The following is a 17,490-nucleotide window of genomic DNA, read 5'->3' as shown; positions in this document are numbered from 1 at the left end:
GGAGTGTGGGCAGAGCACAGTGTTGTATATAACTGTGGAGCTCAGGAATAAACTACCTTTGCTGGAAGACATTGGCTGCGATTTACCCCCACCCCCCAAAAAAGTGTGTAATAATGGCGTGAATACTGGAGCGACCCACGTCAGTCTGTCCGGTGTGCTCTAAACCACAATCGTCCCACACTCATCATTTTTTGGAGAGCAGTGGGTTGTGTGCCAGTTCTGGTGTAGGGGGCTAAACACGCCAGTGAGCCTGGCTGCACAGCAGTTGGGTGGCATTTTCCAAAGGCACCCTGATCTCACAGTGCATTGGGAGACCCCTTACTCCCCCCAGAGAGCAGGACCCTCCCCCCTTCATTTACAGCATGTTTCCCCATCCCCTCCCTGACACGGTTCTCCAGCAAAGGGGCCCTCCCAACAGGTCCCCCTTCATGCCCCCCTCCCACATCATGATGCCTAACATGCCCCCACTTTGTGCTCAACCCATACATGAGCCCCCGCCCCCCCCACTCCTCTCTCCCCCCCCCTCCTCTCTTCCCCCCCCCCTCCTCTCTCCCCCCCCCCCCTCCTCTCTCCCCCCCCCCCCCCTCTCTCCCCCCCCCCCCCCCCGATATCTCTTCCCATGATGGCCCCACCCCCACTTTGGCCCCGGACCGATGGCACTGTCCCATACACCCTGGCAGTGCTCAGCTAGCACTACCAGAGTGCCAGGTGGGCACTGCCAAGCCATGTCCTTGACCGTCCAGGGGATTCAATGGACTCTGAGCCCCTGTGGCATGACCATTGCTCCTTGTCTATGCTTGTGGAGACTAGTAATGATTCTCGCCAGATTCGCACTGCTCCCAAGGGTCGGAAGATCCTGGGAGCTGGGAGAATCCAGGGTCGAATGGGCAAAGGATATTTAAATGCTATTTTTAAAATGCTAATCGGGTTTGATTTGTGCCATTAGAAAGGAACCAGGACGATTGCAAACCGTTTGGCACCAGGCACAAAACCGATTTTTAGGCCTGCACACCATTTTCCGGAATTGGCACAATCTGCACCAGGCGTGGCGAGGTCAGAAAATCACTCATCCTGTTGTCGGTGATTTAGGGAACCTATAACTTTCTACACCTATCTCAGTAGATACACCCAGGTTCCTGCAGTAGTCAAACAGTTGCAAATCAGGAGCAGGAACCTTGATGTGCTGTACTAAATAGTTTACAAATTGAACACTTTTATATAAAATAGAATGCAAAGAAAACATTTCATAATAAGTGATATTTATTGGAATTGAAAACAACAACTTCAGAGAAAGTTTTACATTTACATAGACAGGATAATTTGCATAGATTAATCATGTGCAATTGAATTTCCAATTATAAGCAGACATTTGAAAAAAAAGACCCAGTTAAATCAGCTTCCACAATTTTCTGGGGTAAAAGAAAATGTACTTGATTTCCTCCCTCTGATACACCCTAATTCCTGTATCTGTAGGCATTTGAACCATTGCCACCATGAACAACTTACCTTCAAAGTATGATGCAGTAGAGGAGGAGGCCATTTGGCCCCATCCTGTCTGTACCGGCTTTGTGAAAGAGCTATCCAATTAAATCCATTCCCTTGTTCTTTCTCCAAAGCCCTGGGAATAATTTCTCTTTAAACATTTACCCAATTCTCCTTTGAACATTAATATTGAATGTGCTATCATCATCCAAAGCCAATACTTTCCAGATCATTATAACTCGCGGTGTACAATGTTGTTGTTCCTGTTGTTTCTGGTTCATTTGCCAGTCTTTAATTGACTTTGTCAATTATTTTTCCATCTCAGAAGTAAAACATAATCTCAGTGGCAGACTAAATTTAAATTCCTCCTCAGCTCAAACTTGGAAGGACAAAAGTCCTTTTCCCCTGTTGAACTGATGCCCTACTAAAGAGCATCTCTTGTTACAAGTCCACAGTTAGAAAAGGTGATATTGAAACTATACACTAGAATATTTTAAAGAGAATATTTAAAAGAAAATTTTTTAAAAATAAACTCTCATCCCATTATACTTTTGAAATCAGATTTGACACGATATGAATGGATTAAGAAAAGTTTCATTAATACAGCACTTTTCATGACTACTCGGTGTCTCAAAGTGCTTACAACCAATTGAGCACTTTTGAAATGTAGGGCGCAATTTTCCCGGCCCGCTGCGCTGCTCAAGTAGCGGGAAGGAAAAAATGGCCAGATGCTGGTCACAATCTTCCCGGGCCATTTTTTTGGACATAATCAGCCTCGCGCCAGGGAATAACTCGAGGCTGATTACCAGATGCAGACGCTGCTCTGCATCTACTTAGCAAACCAACTGTCTGGGCTCGCTGAGGTTTCTGTCCCCACTGATGGAGGTCCACACCAGTGGGGATCACAGATGATCCCCATCAATGGGGACCAGACGTGATGGCCTCACTGGTGGGACCGGATGCCATTGATGCCCCCTGGGAGGTTGGGGGCAGGGGAACCCTGGCACTGTCCACTGCGTACCTTGGCACTGTAAGAGTTTTACCAACACTGTATGCCTCTGTATGCTCTGTTTGAGAGCAGATATCCACTCCATCTGACGAAGGAGCAGCGCTCCGAAAGCTAATGGCATTTGCTACCAAATAAACCTGTTGGACTTTAACCTGGTGTTGTTAAAACTCTTACTGTGTTCACCCCAGTCCAACGCCGGCATCTCCACACCTTGGCACTGGGCAGTGCCAAGGCATGGGGCCTGAGGGGGCAGGGCCAGATGGGAGTGGACCAGGGATCAGAGGCTGGGTCTGGCCATCAGGAGGCTGGTCATCAGTGGTGGGTGGGGTGGGAGGTGCTTGTCAACTGATCTCCCAGTGCTTGCACACTAGCTTCCTCTGCAGTCCGATGCTGGCTTCTCCAGTGGAATTAGGGCCTCCCCCACCCACCCGTCCAGCGTAAATCCCCCGATTGACTCTGTAGTGCAGACTGCTGTAAATTCATTCAACAAAGCTTGCCCAAAAAACAGGCAGGAAAAAATCCCTTATTCCTGCTTGTTGAGCACTTTGTTTCTTTTGGGAAAATCACGCCCATAGTCTTTGTTGTTAATGTATGAAAGATGGCAGCAAATTCGCACATAGCAAGCTGCTTCATATAACAATGAGATAATGACTAAGTAATCTGTATTAGTGATTTTGGTGGAAGGATAAATATTGGCCAAGAGACCAGGAAGAAGTCTCTTGTTCTTCTTCAAGGTAGTCTGAAGGGATCATTTTATCCCCACCCAAAAGGGCAGGTGGAGATCTTGGTTTAATGTTTCAACTGAAAGACAGCACCTCTGGCTGTACAACACTCCGTCTGTACTGTATGGGAGAGTGTCAGACTAAATTATGCACTTAAATCTCTGCAATACATCTTGTACGCACAACTTTCTGATCTAAGGTGAGGGTGCTACTAACTGATCCAAGCCTGACACATAAAAAGCCTGAGTAACAAGGCTACAGACCAAATGCTGGAACATGGGAATGGAATAGTTGGGTGGTTTGTCTTTGACTGGCGCAGATTCAATGTTTTCCACTCCACATTTCCACTCCATCTGACGAAGGAGCAGTGCTCCGAAAGCTTATGGTATTTGCTACCAAATAAACCTGTTGGACTTTAACCTGTTGTTGTGAGACTTCTTACCGTGTTCACCCCAGTCCAACGCCGGCATCTCCACATCATAACTGCTGGATAAACAGGAAGCAATGGGCAAATTAAAGAAGGCCATCTAAAGGACACCATTGCTATTGGACAGTCTTTCAAAAAGTGCTTTTCAACATATACTCGATTCATCTGAACCACTTCCCTCCCTCAGCCTCAAAATTTCTAATTGGGTGATGATGCCCCTTTAAAGGATCAACGTTGTCACTTCTCATCATCTTCATTATCACTATACACGTGGCTGTAAATCAGGTCGACCCTGTGAAACATTCATCTTGCAGAGTTTGAGCACCACCACAAAGCATATCCCTCACAGATTCCAGAAAACAATTGTGTAGGAAACTGTTTCTTCACTGAACACAGCAGCTTTGGTATCGTGACTGTCAGTAAGGTGATCGAGGGATGGTTATGTAGGAAACAGTCTAAAGAGATCACTGCCAGATGATCCCATGCTTAAGTTCCGAAGAAGTCATTTTTGACCTGAAATGTTAACTCTGTTTCCATCACCACAGATGCTCCCATACATTGTTGAGGTTTTCCAACAATTTCTGTTTTATTTTCAGATTTCCAGCATCTGGAGTATTTTGCTTTAATTCCATGCTCAAGAATCATGTTTCATTAATTGAAACCTACTGTAAACATTTTTGATCTTCATTTTATCATTATATTCCATCATCATTTCTAATTTACTGTGGCCAAGGGTCATTCGATCTGCTGACCTTGTCAAGCCTCCTGAAGTTTTGTGTGAATCTTTGGTGGGATCTTCGGCTTGATGGGGATCTTCTGCACGATTGGGCCTTGATGAATTGGCAAGCCACGGACGTGGTGATGTTGGAGGGGTTGACCTTCTTGCATTGGACAAGTCACCCTTTGGCATTTTAGTTGGTTTAGTTGGGACAATGGGATTTGTTTGCTGAATAGCTGCCCCTTGACTTTGGAAGCGAGAAGTGACTGGAGAACGTATACCTTGCCTATTGCTAGGGCTTGTATCATAAAAGCCTAATCCACTAGGCCTCGCCAATAGATCATGGGTCAGGTTATTGCTTGACTTGTCATTCTCTTTGATTTTGCAATCGATGTCAGAAGAGCTATTGGAAGCAGAAGGGCTGATTTGCTTGCGTTCCCAGAATGCTTTAGCAGCTGGAGTAGCTAACTGTATGACACTGCGAGGACTACTCCCTGATTGGCTGCTGGATGGGTTGGAATGGATTGGTTCCAGCAGCCTTTCCATCGCATTGTGCCGTTCTGGAAGGATCCTGAGTTTGGACGTGTGATAAGAAAGATCGTCGTCCACTGAGGAGAAATGCTCAATCGGGTTTGACTCTGCGTAAAGACATCGAAATTCCTCATCGAATGTTTGCACTACCTGTCCAGTCGATAGTGTGACAAAATTCAGGTGAACCTGTCCTGACAGCCAGGTAAAGCTAGAAAGAAATAAAACACATGGTTAATTTTCCTTTAATATCTAATGGGAGTTTTCAGCCATTTTGGACTAAACAGTACTTGTAGTTGAGAAAACAAGTGGATAATCCATTGTGAGAACTTTGTCAACACTGCTCACTAATATATAAGAAAAGGTCAAGAATGACTCTTCCTTCTTTCTCTGCACCCGACTCCATTAATACCACTGAAAGGTGTGGTAAAGGTCACTTGCATCTTACCACTGCCATTGTGCAGTATTACAACACTGCCAACACTGCTGGCAGTAAATCCAATCTTTTTAGCTTTTGTCACAATAGTACCACTTGGATTATCAAATACATTTTTAGATTGAATGTCCCTTTCAGTTGGAGGAAGCGGAAGAGATGGATCAAAAAATGTGCAACAATTGACAAACCGTGGAATATAGATGTGATTAAATACAAGATATTTAGGACAGAGAATAAATCCACACACCCCCCCCCACCCGCCATCTAGATAGTTGTCAGGTTGCGGTATTGGAATGAGTGATAGAAGTAGAGATCATGTTAACATTTAAGAACAGCTTGGGTTGATGGCTAAAGGAAAAGGGATTTGGGACAAAGATTTTGGACTACTGTTCCTGTTGAGGATACACACTAAAACAGACTGGTGGGGCCAAATAGGCTGTTTAAGCCGTAATTTTTACATAATTCTACACAGCAGATCCAAATGATTCATTAATCCAGCTCAAAATCATAAACTCACATCCCCTGACTGAATTTAAAAAAGAGCTGTGCACCAAAATTCAAATAAGATATGTTGCCAACTAACCCCACTTCTTTTGTCAATTACCTTAAATTTGTTTCTTGTTTATGTAAAGGTTTTAGAAAGTTCACAAACAGCCACTTGGAATTTGGCAATTCAAATCCTGTGGCACTTCTGTGAAATTGAATTTAATAAATATGGTAATCAGTGGGTCACCACCAGAAAAAAATAAGGCGTATTGCAAATCGATTCTCTTACAATCTTCAAGAAAGAGAACCTGTCGCTTTTGATCTACTTGTGATTCTCCTTCCAATGGCAGGTATCAAAACCGTGCTTGTTCAATTTATCTCGCAAGTGAAATGAATTAAACACAACGTAGATCCAGTCTGAATACTGAGCCAATTTCACAACAAATATGCAAATATAGCATCAGATCTTTTTGGCATATTCCCAGTAATATGTGATTGAGGAATCATTTGTTCCTGTGTTATGTACAATTTACAGGATATTTTAATGCCAAAACTGAGTTTGATGGATATCTGTTAGGGTAAGGGTATTAACAACTGAAACAAAGTGAACAGATGGAGTTTAGATTTGGATCCACAATTCAATTATATCACAACTTGACAGGTATCAGGGACTGAATGGTCTCCTCCTATTCCTAGACAAACAGGCCAAGTAGGGTGTGACGTGAGAAAATTGCTTGATCCTTTTTGGATTTGTTTTTCCATTTTGTCTTCTTCAATGTTTGAAAGATACATCAATAGATTACTCCCTTATTATAATTTCAGGTATTACGAAATTTCATTCTTGACCCTGAAGTAGACTCTAGTGAGGGAATGGCTCCCCTCACACCAGCAAACCTCCAGCTGCAGTTTCTGCACTCTCCTAATCTGCTAACTTGGAATCATGTTGAAGAGTTGGAGGTCTTGCATGCCGGCAAGAGCCAGCAAGAGATCCGCACTGCCTCTTTTCCAGGAATCCTGCCAAACCCCATGCCAATCAGGCAGTGGTGAGGCCAGTGATGGGACACGGCTGAAATCAAGACCCCAGGGATGGAAGTTTCACCCACCACAGAGTGACCCAGGACAAAGGTAAAGTGATGTCAGGGTGTGTGGGGTTTGCAGGATGGGGGCCATGGGAAGACAGGGACAGGGGAGAGGCGGGCAGGGGGGTGAGGTGGTTGGGGGGGGGGGGGGGGTGGGATTTCAGCGTCCCCATCCCCACTGATGTCCAGTCCCTCATTAATCAGGCACTGAGTGTCTTTAATCATCAAGGGACCACCACTCCCAGCCTATCGCCTCTGCGCTGTAGGAATTCTATTGTTCTATGGTATGACTGCTTCCAGCACAGGGCAAAAGAAAAAACAAAAAAGATGAGAAAATATTAAATGATTTTTAAAAAAAGGCTGTTGGCTTTGGAACTTTATCTGCTTCTTTTTAAAATTAAATTAACCTCACTAGCTCAGAGTCACAAATGAAAAGCATCGAAATCCTCCCCTTCCAATCAGCCAATTTTATAGAAGGATTAGCCCTGGCCACACTTTCAGTTAACACAAATGATTCTATAAGGATATCCTGTTTAATGCTCCCAGTGTAACCGGCAACAACTGTACCACTTGCCTCTCAACTCTCAACTGCTGGGACAATATTTGTTGAGCCAATGTATACAGTGACTTCTATGGCTTCTCATTGGTTCCCCCTGGCAGGATTGGTAATGAGAGGATATTGATTTCAGATCAATTGATTAAAATTATGATGACAGGGAAAAGAGGAGACTGAGTTATGATCAGAAACATACAATCCAAAAGCAGATTCAATAATTTAATGACTCTATGAATAGTAACTTTCAAAATGGACTTTGGATGAATTATTGAACAGGGAGAAACTGCAGGACTTTGGAGGAAAGAGCTAATGGGAACAGGACGAATTGGATTGCCCTTATAAAGAGCTGGCAAAGGCACAATGGGCAGAATAGCCTCCTTCTGTGTTGAAAGATTCTATGATGAAATTAGTGAATAAAGTCAACTTAAAATAAAATTTGACACCATGCTGGTTCTGTACAAATGGGACAGATTTATATTTTGTGGAGGAAACCTTGAACAGAACTTACCTTGATTTTTTTTCAGATCAGTGTTGTAGTACATTTTTAGCACAGTGTTTATTTAAATCTCATGATGTCTAGTGTTCCTTTTGTTTGGGTGGGAGGAAAGTTCTGCTGCATATTTTTCATTAAATCAAGGAGTGTCGATGGCACCAGTGGGGTTGATTGTTTGAGGGTTAATGAGCATGACAGAGGAAGGAGCCAAGTCAACACACATCACTGAACCCAAGTCACCCGAGGGAAATGCTCGTCTCTGAAACCTGCCGATCACACAATACCGGGATCACTAACTCTATGGAACCTGGCAACAAGCTGTTGAATATTCAGCCTCTCAACTCTGTCCTGCCATTCAGTTCAACCAACTATACCTTAATCCCATTTACCCCCTTTTACTACATACTCAACACAAACCCATCAATCTCAGTCTCGGCATTTTCAATTGAGCCCAGCCTCAACAGCCTTTTGACAGGAGTGCTTTTCAGATTTCTCCTACCCTTCAAAAATGCAAAGTAACCTTGGTGATATCTCAACACTCGTTATTTTAAGTAAAACAGTTCACTTCTCCTTGTTACTCATTTTAGACAAGGATCATCAAATGACAATACTGCTTTTTAAAAAAAAACAAAGAGTTTTCTCATTACTGTTGAATAGTTCTGACCAAAATTGCTCCTCCCAGTTTTCTTTTAAGTAACCACCCTCCCCTGATTTCCAATTTAGCCTCAAGGCTGAAACAAATCCTACTTTTCTACCTAAGCGAACAGTTCCCATTGAGTAAAGAAGATGATGTTCACCTGACTGCCTACCATACCTGGTGAATGGGATAAATGAAAATGTGCCTAAATTGACTGCTGCACTTGCTACATTCCAACAGGAAATTTAAAAATGTACTTTGGGTTGTCCTGAGTTTGTAAAATATGTTATATAAATGCAAGTTATTTCTTGCTTTACAATCAGCAAATGCTGGGATCTGTCCTGTACCCCTTTCTCAGTCATTCTTCATGCAAGTCCCCACTGAACATTAACACACAAACACACAGTGAGAAACAAAAACCCAGGATACAATTAGGAGCAGGAATTGTGGATGATTTCCATTCACCTCACTTACTCTGTCTTCACTAACTGAAGCTTGTTGAGACATGTGTTTAATTACAGAGCCCTGGTTGAAACTTATTAAAATGGCAGGGCCTTTTTTTTTTACAATGTGTGTATGGGAAGTTGGCATTGCCGGAAAGGCCAGTATTTATCATCCATTACGAATTGACCTATAGATCTTCCTACGTACCATACTGGGACATACATTCAGTGACTTTGACCTCAGGAGGAGGGTTTAGCAAAATATCTATCAATTCAATTAAAAGGAATAAGATCTCAGTTGTGTCCCAAGAACAATATTGGGAACATCACCAAACAGCGTCTCGGCAGGAGAATGGGGGAACTCTCATACATGGTCACACCCATTGTTCCAGAAACTAACCAGTGTTTCCAGTAATGACTGGTCAATCAGTCAACAGCAATGGGAAGTACTTCAAATTCAACAATTTTGCTGCTTCAATTACATGTGTTGCTTTATTTAAATTAAATGCAAATAGATGCCAAATGTAGCCCAACACTCATTCCCTCTCCCACTTGTTGCACAGTTAGTGAATTCATTTCTTGGAAAGATGTCAATGACATTTCACCGTAGGATAAAAAGTGGAGACAATGCTGATCTCAAAGCTGCCCAATTTGGGAGGCAGGGAAGAGGAAACGGATGAGAAACGTACATCTAATGCAGTAAATGCGCCATTCTAAGATTGAGACTGTTGGAGTTAATGTATGGTTTAATAGCAATATTTAACAATCTGCATTTATATAGCATCTTCAATATAGTAAAACATCCCAAGGTGTTTCACAAAAAAAAAATCAGACAATTGATACAAAGCCAGAGGAGGAGACTTTAGGACATGTGACGAAAGGTTGGGCCAAAAAGGTAGGTGTTAGGGAGTATCATAAAGAAGGGAGAGGCAGAGGGGCTTCGGTAGTGAATTTCAGAACTTTAGGCCTAGGCAGCTGAAGGCAGTTCAACCAATGGTGGGGCAAACAAAGTGAGGGATGCACAAGAGGCCAGAGTTGGAGGAATATAGAGCTTGGAGGGTTGTAGGGCTGGAGGAGGTTACAAAGAATGTGAGGGGTGAGACCTCGGAGGTATTTGAAGATGAAGAAGAGAATCTATTTTTAAAAATGAGGCATTGGTTGACCAGGAGCCAATGTAGGTTACTGAGCACAGGGGTGATGAGTGAACAGGACATACTGTGAGTTAGGGCTTGGTGAACAGAGATTTGGATAAGCTGAATTTTCTGAAGAATGGAGGCATGAGGCTGGCTAAGAGAGCACAGGGACAGTTCAAACAGACCCAGAAGAAGGCGTGAGAGACAGGTTAAAATGTAGGAAGTTGGGAAGAAGATTTCCCAACTGGGTGGCACAGTGATTAGCACTGCTGCCTCAGAGTCCCAGGGACCCGGGTTCAATTCTGGCCTTTGTGGAGTTTGCACGTTCTCCCTGTGTCTGTGTGGGTTTTCTCTGGGTGATCCGGTTTCCTCCCACACTCCAAATATATGCGGGTTAGATTAATTACCCCTTAGTATCAGGGGGACAAGCAGGGTAAAATATGTGGGGTCGTGGGATTGTTATTGGTGCACGCTTAATGAGCTGAATAGCCTTCTTCTGCATTGTAGGGATTCTATGATTTGGAGGGATAGACCAGGTAATGGTTTGGCAACAATTGAAATATTTAGTGCAAATCACATTCTCATTGTTTACCTGTATGAGCCTGCCACCACTTGCTCCATGTCAATGATCATGAACTTTTCCAGCACCTGACCATTAAACTTTTTCCCAGACTTTGTACAGTACGTGTCTCCCATTACACTCCTGACCCGCATGTTCTAGAAGGGAAAAAAAATCACAGTACTTTTACTTAGAATATGGGAATGAGAGAGAGAGGGAGGTTGGACAGTAAAATCAGGTTTTAATGCTTTAACTTGAACTGAGAAATTCATTAAGATGGGTTTGGATCCTACCATTGGCAATTTACCAGTTTAGCTTTTGTAATGATATACATTGTACAAAAATTTGCATTTATACAGCAACTTGAACAGAGTAAAACATACCAAGACACTTCACAAGTGAGCTATCAAACAAAATTTGACATTGAGCCACATAAGGAGATATTAGAACAGATTGGTCAAAGAGGTGGGTTTTAAGGAAAATCATACAACAGAAATAGAGTTGGAGATGTTTAGGGAAGGAATTCTACAACAGAGATAATATTACGGCCCAGTTTTGAAAGCTGGTTAAGACCTTAAAAAAATGAATTTGCCCAAAGAGTTGTATAGACTTACCAGAGGTTCCTGAAAAATATTTTCTGATTAAAACCTTGTTCCAGTGACTTTGATAGATCAACACCACAGTCTAAATTTACCCAAAGCAATGGGTTTTCTGATGATTCATCTGAATGTCCAATGACAAAATTCTCAATGTCCACAGCACTGATGGGTATCAGATTTCAGTTCCCCAGAGGCGGACAACCTCAGAACCCTTGACTGCTTAATGTGCTCTGCAGTGTTCGATAAGCATCTATAGCAATCTGCACCTTATAGAAACAGCACCTTACTAAGTACTAGCCTCATTGCAGCCCTGACTTTAATGTTGTAATATGGCTAGAACTCCTGAACGACATGTTGAATGTGATAAAGATTGGTTTAGCTGAGGCATGAGTTTCTTGTGCTGCTTCCATTTCAGGTGTAAAAGGAATTTCCACTCCATGTTGTGCTTTGTTGCGGGGACAGCACAGGGTAGCCATAAGGCAAGAAATATGGAGAGTAATCCACTGAAAGCGAGTATGTGGGAAAGAGATTTCTTCTATTATAAGAATCTATTCTTCTCCGTAATTAATGGTTTCACAAAATCATAGAAACTGAAGGTTTTGAATTATGCAATCTCTGATGTAACTAATGCAAAGGAAGCTGCCATTTAAAAATGACCACGATCATCTTTTGACATGAGGTAGTATAGGCCAGAAATACTTACATTAAGGTGATCTTTTTGGATGTCAAGTTCAGCACACATCAGTATAAAATACTCCAGGTTACTTTCATCCAGAAGTAGGTAGACGGGGACTCCTCGCTTATTAGAAGCTTCCAACAAGTCACAAAGTATGTCAATGTCAGTGAATATATCCATCACAATCGCAATGAGCTGCAAGGGAAAGAGGACATGAATCTTGTACATTTTATTTTTTGCAATCTAAATTACCAAAGGACACACTGACTTAAAAAAAAGTCTCCCTATGCCACATGGAGGTGTCCAACACTGGAATTTTAATAACAGTTTTTGAACAGTGTCAAATTTTCTCCCTAGAATCATGGAGGTTAGAAGGACTATCAGCAGATAATTAGCCTGTACAAATGCAACTCTGTGGAACAATGATAAGCAGCAAACTAACTGAGATGAAAGATGGGGTAAAGTTCCAGAACCTATTCAGTGAATTGTACATTCAAGGCAGCAGATAGAATTGCAAAATGTCGCAACACAGAAACTGGCTATTGAGCCCATCAGGCCTGTGCCTGTCTGTTTTGCCACATGAACCGCAATGCACCATTGCATTGCTCAGAAGAAGAGTCAGACGGATTTGAAATCCAGTTTCTCTCTTCACAGATGCTGCCAAACCTGGTGAGTTTCTGTTTTTGTGTCAGATTGCTAGCATCCACAGTATTTTGCTTTTATTTTATTGCTCCATTGCTTCCCTTATCTTACAGTATTCCTCTATTCTAAGCAATTAACTAATTCCATTTATTAGGATACAAGAACAGTGCCTCATTAATATTTTATGGCAGAGAATTCCACAGTTTAACCACTTTCTGCATGATGAGTTTTTTTAATAACCTCCCATTTAATATTTTTATGTCCATCTATCTTCTCATTTCTGCCATGTCTGCTGCTGATACCATCATCCATGCCTTTGTCACCTCCTGTCTCGACTAATCCAATGCTCTTCTGGCTGGCTTTCCATCTCCCACACTTTGTAAAAGCTCTGCTGCCTGTATCCTACTGTTTACCCATCAGCCTGTTCAAATAATCTCTCTCCTCACTCTTCAACACCTCAAATTTAACATTTATCACTTAATGATTCATGGTTTCACCCTTCTCTATTTCTAATATACTCTAGCCACTAAGCCCACCAAACTCTCAGTTCCTCTGATTGTGGTCTATTCTGTAACCCCGCCTTGAGTCACCCCAACATTGGCAGCTGCGTTTCAGTCATCAGGACCCACAGTCTGAAATTCTCTCCCTAAATCTCCTCACCTCATCTTCATCAAGGTCCCACTTGAAACCCACCACTGACCAAGTTTCTCTTTTGCTCCTTCCCTATTCCCTTTCCTGCTACCTCTATATCTCGGGACTTTTTCTTATTATGTTAAAGATGCTTGTTGCCAATGAATAAAAATCTATTGTTTGTTCTATCATAACTTGTCAATTAGGTCAATGTTAACCACATGTTGTCACTGGGAGTGAAAACATTTGTATTTTTGGCATTGTCATCATTAAGCACTCTTAGGTCAAATGGCCCATTGTTTACCACAGAACAGCACTTCTTTGACCTTAATTAGATTTTAGAGAAGTCCCATTCCATTGATGCAGGACAAGCCACTTTTGTTCTTATACATTTCCCACACTGACCATTCTGTGGCTTTCCAATATTGCCAACTGGTGCTCAATGAGGAGTAGTTCTGTGTCAGGTGACTTCAGCTATACAATCTCCTTCACCATGTGATCGTCAGCACCAGTCAAATTACTGCCTTCTGAACAAATATACCATTGTGCATTTTCACCTTACTGGCCCTCCCCAGTGTATCATATAACACAAATGATGATGAACAACAAACCCGCAACATTGCTTTGAAATGCCAAGTGAAAATTGGCAGAAATTCAACTGATTCAAAGCTGACCAGATTTGCATAGCATCTCAAGGAAATCTATTACAGTGAAATTTGCCCAAAGAGATGTTATTACACATTGAAGGCATTGTAAGAGTTATCAGGAAGTTTCTGTATTGGCTGAGTTCCTAGAATAGTTGAGTTGGAAATTAGACTGCTCATTTTTGGATATGCTGGAGGACACAGTTATGACTACTGTAGCTGAAAATACCGAACCTCAGTTCCAGAACCAGCAAGCTGCACCAAATTGAGAGTGAAGTGCAATTGAAGATTGTCTAAATAAAGAACAGGAGGATCTCTAGGTGGTGAAGAGCCGACAGGCCTCGCTCATTGTCTCGGGATCCTCCAAATTTTCCTCAAAATCCAAAATGAATCATGGAAAGAGCAATGTTGTATCCCTTGGGAATGGGATCAATCGATCCTTTGACTCCTGACGACCTGAAACTCTCCTGGACTATGATTTGGAGGGGCCAGGACATGTGCCAAAAACTGAGATGAGTGAACAGCCAGACTCAAACAGAAACTGGGTATGTGGGAATGATGATCCTGCTCCATTGTGGAAAAGAACCTAGTCATTAGGTGCGAGGTGTCCTCACGTGCTGAGGTTCTGTCTGTCCTGGGGTTGTAAAAGGGTGTGTCTGGCCACATTACCATATAATGCACCATTCAGTTGTACTGTGCTGTCCTACTACTCTCTTGTGGAAGTATTTCTGCAGGAAGGCACGTTTGAGCACCAGCTCATCAGGCAGTGGTCCACACACAACGTTCCTGAGGCCCCACAGGAAAAGGAAGTAGAAGATCTCGTTGAACGGTAAGCCGAGCAGACTGTCATAATCATTTGACCGAACACCTCTTTGTCAGAACTTTCAAACAAGCACCAAGATATAGCATATGTGAGTATACCGATGCCTGTCAGATTCTTCATTCATACCTGGAAACTCAGCACCACTGTGGAGAGGAAAGTGACCCTTCCAGCTCCTCTGGGATGAACAGTTGGAAGAGAGATCTGGAAAGAGATGGAGTGCTTTCTGAACATCTCCATAATGCTCTCTGTGTTCTATGGGCTGTTTCCAGGGAAACAAACCAGGGAGAACATCAACTACCGATGGAGGACATCAATTTGGTGAAAGATGCCCTTTGGTCTGTCTTAAATTTGTTGGTCTTCCAGCGTAAGGAGCAACTGAGTTCTGTCCAGGACTATGTGCTGAGGGATACACAGCAGCTTGGGGCAACTACGACAAAGACTCAATGAGGAAAGGCCACAGTCTAGCATCCTCCTACCATAATCCAAACAGTAATAGTGACCATAAAACTATCACTGATTGTTATTAAAAACCCATCCAGTTTACTAATGTCCTTTAGGGAAGGAAATCTGCCGTTCTTACCTGGTCTGGCCTACATGTGATTCCAGACCCACAGCAATGTGATTGGCTTTTAACTGCCCTCTGAAATGGCCTAGCAAGTCACTGAGTTCAAGGACAATTAGGGATGGCAACAAATGCTGGCCTTGCCAGCGACACCCACATCATTCTGTGAAAGAATGAATAAAAATGCCAAAGGACTGAAATCAGAGTAAAATCGCACAGGCTACATGCTTAATTTACATGCAAATGCAGATGTAATTTGCATCTAAGTGATTGAGGCATCCTAGAGTGCCAAATACTGTACTTAAATAATTGATCTATTGTGCACTTTATGTACTGTCACACTCAAATTGTGTGTACCTTTATGAATATATAAATAAAATATAGTTTGGAAACAAGAGTGAAGAGGAGGGGTGTTGGCCAGGGCTGGGTTATCAGGTTGGAAAGGAGAGATGGGGAGAATGAGGGAGGGTGCTCAGGGACAGCAAGCTTTGTTTCAAGTCAGCCAGACTTGAAATATTGGCTCTATTCTCTCTCCACAGATGCTGTCAGATCTATCAGATTTTCCAGCATTTTCTGTTTTTGTTTCAGATTCCAGCATCTGTAGTATTTTGTGTCTTAAGTTTTGTACATGATTGTGTGGAGCTCTCCTGCTCCCATGTTCTGGTTAATATACAACATGTTTTAAGATTCCGTACAACACAACCAAGAATCCTACCTGTTTATAAGAGTCTAATTTAAGATTGAGTAGCTTAAGACTAACTTATTTGTACATCTCTGGGTTAGATTTGAGCAAGTATCATGGTGAGTTTCTGCTGTGATGACATTGTTATGTTTGATATTGGACAATATTCACACCCAGAGGTGAGATTCTACATTGGATCCATTCATACCCTCTGTGCTGATGCCTTGTTAATTTTTTTTGGTTGGGGGGGGGGGGGGGGGCGGAATTCATGTTTGTTTAGGCACTTCACTTACATGAAAAGGCCAGAAAAGATTGCAGGAAAGCAGATACGGTAAAGAGATCCTCAATTTGTACAGAATAAGTCCATACCAGAATAGGCCAGACTAGGTAAGGACGGCAGGTTTCCTTCCCGAAAGGACAATAGTGAACTGGATGGGTTTTTGTTTAATGATGTGGAGATGCCGGCGTTGGACTGGGGTAAACACAGTAAGGAGTCTAACAACACCAGATTAAAGTCCAACAGGTTTATTTGGTAGGCGTTTGCTACCAAATAAACCTATTGGACTTTAACCTGGTGTTGTTAGACTCCTTACTGTTTTTTTTAATGACAATCAGTTTTATGGTCACTATGTGTATTATGGTAGGAGGACGCTAGACTGTGGCTTTTCCCCATTGAACATTTGCAATCGCTGCTCTGAGTTTCAGTCTATTCTGTGCATTATTAATAATTCACTTTAATTTCAGAAAATCATATCCTTACCGACTTCGCTTTGCTGAGCAGCTGGCGGATGGTGTCCTTGATGCTGTGGCTCCTGTCCCTTTGGAAGATGATGCGCGTCTCTGAGGGCAGGGAGACACTGTGCTGGGGTCTGTTCCAGCCCAGGTCCAGCAGCGGAGCCTCCGAGTCTGACTGCATGGGGAAGTAAGTGCCTGAAGTCAGCTCCGACTGAGCGTCCGCCTCACTGTAACTCTGCCGTCTGCCCCTCTCGCGGAGCTCCGCCGTGAGCTCGGGCAGCTTGGCAGCTCCTTTCCGGATGATATAGGCGATCTCCAGCTCAGACAAAAAGCCCAGCTCCCTCTCCTCCACCAGAGCCCGCTTGTAAGCGGAGAGGCCGGACTCCAGCAGGGCGTCAGTGGCCAGTCTGGCCACTTCGCTGTGACTGAGCTCCAACGCGGAGCTCTGCCTCCAGGGGTTCTTCACCTCCTCCACTCTTTGCGCGAGTTTGCCCAGCGGTTTGCGAGAGTTGGGTTTGTGAAGCAGGTGAACATCGTAATTTCCATTTGCATTCATCATGGTCTCTCTCCCCCAAAAAAACTTCTTTCTAGATTCTGGAAGCCTCTTGTTCCCCGGCTGCTCCTGACACTCCTTTACTCTGAAGTTGTAAGCTACAAATAGGTGTTTGCAGTTCCGGAACTGGTTAGGTGACGTCCTCAGGTATTGAACAAGTGGCCCATCCCCCGGAGACTGAAAGTTACAGAGTCTCACCTGTTTACCCTAACCAGCCAATATCCTTCAGAAGGCCA

At 43.0% G+C, this 17,490-nt stretch overlaps 1 protein-coding gene across 1 annotated transcript; it reads right to left on the bottom strand.

Moving 5' to 3' along the window:
• Positions 1-1,246: 1,246 nt before the first annotated feature.
• On the bottom strand, positions 1,247-17,327 carry fam83c (family with sequence similarity 83 member C). The gene is made up of 4 exons (XM_078236887.1): positions 16,727-17,327; positions 12,011-12,178; positions 10,742-10,866; positions 1,247-5,097 (listed from the first exon to the last, which is right to left on the bottom strand). Exons 1-4 carry the CDS (start codon positions 17,258-17,260, stop codon positions 4,275-4,277), a joined length of 1,650 nt encoding a protein of 549 aa, XP_078093013.1. The 5' UTR covers positions 17,261-17,327; the 3' UTR covers positions 1,247-4,274.
• Positions 17,328-17,490: the final 163 nt, after the last annotated feature.

Source organism: Mustelus asterias, chromosome 20, assembly GCF_964213995.1.
Source record: "Mustelus asterias chromosome 20, sMusAst1.hap1.1, whole genome shotgun sequence".
In the NCBI taxonomy this organism is placed as follows: Eukaryota; Metazoa; Chordata; class Chondrichthyes; order Carcharhiniformes; family Triakidae; genus Mustelus; species Mustelus asterias.
This window is presented reverse-complemented; position numbering and strand designations above follow the sequence as displayed.

Bases quoted from the DNA above. Each gene is read 5' to 3' on its own strand.
- fam83c (XM_078236887.1), bottom strand. From the start codon at position 17,260: ATGATGAATGCAAATGGAAATTACGATGTTCACCTGCTTCACAAACCC. The intron at 10,867-12,010 runs GTAAGTATTTCT...TTTCCCTTCTAG, and splicing joins TCCAAAAAGATCACCTTAAT to AACATGCGGGTCAGGAGTGT. The intron at 5,098-10,741 runs GTAAACAATGAG...ATTTCTTTCTAG, and splicing joins GTGGTGGCAGGCTCATACAG to CTTTACCTGGCTGTCAGGAC.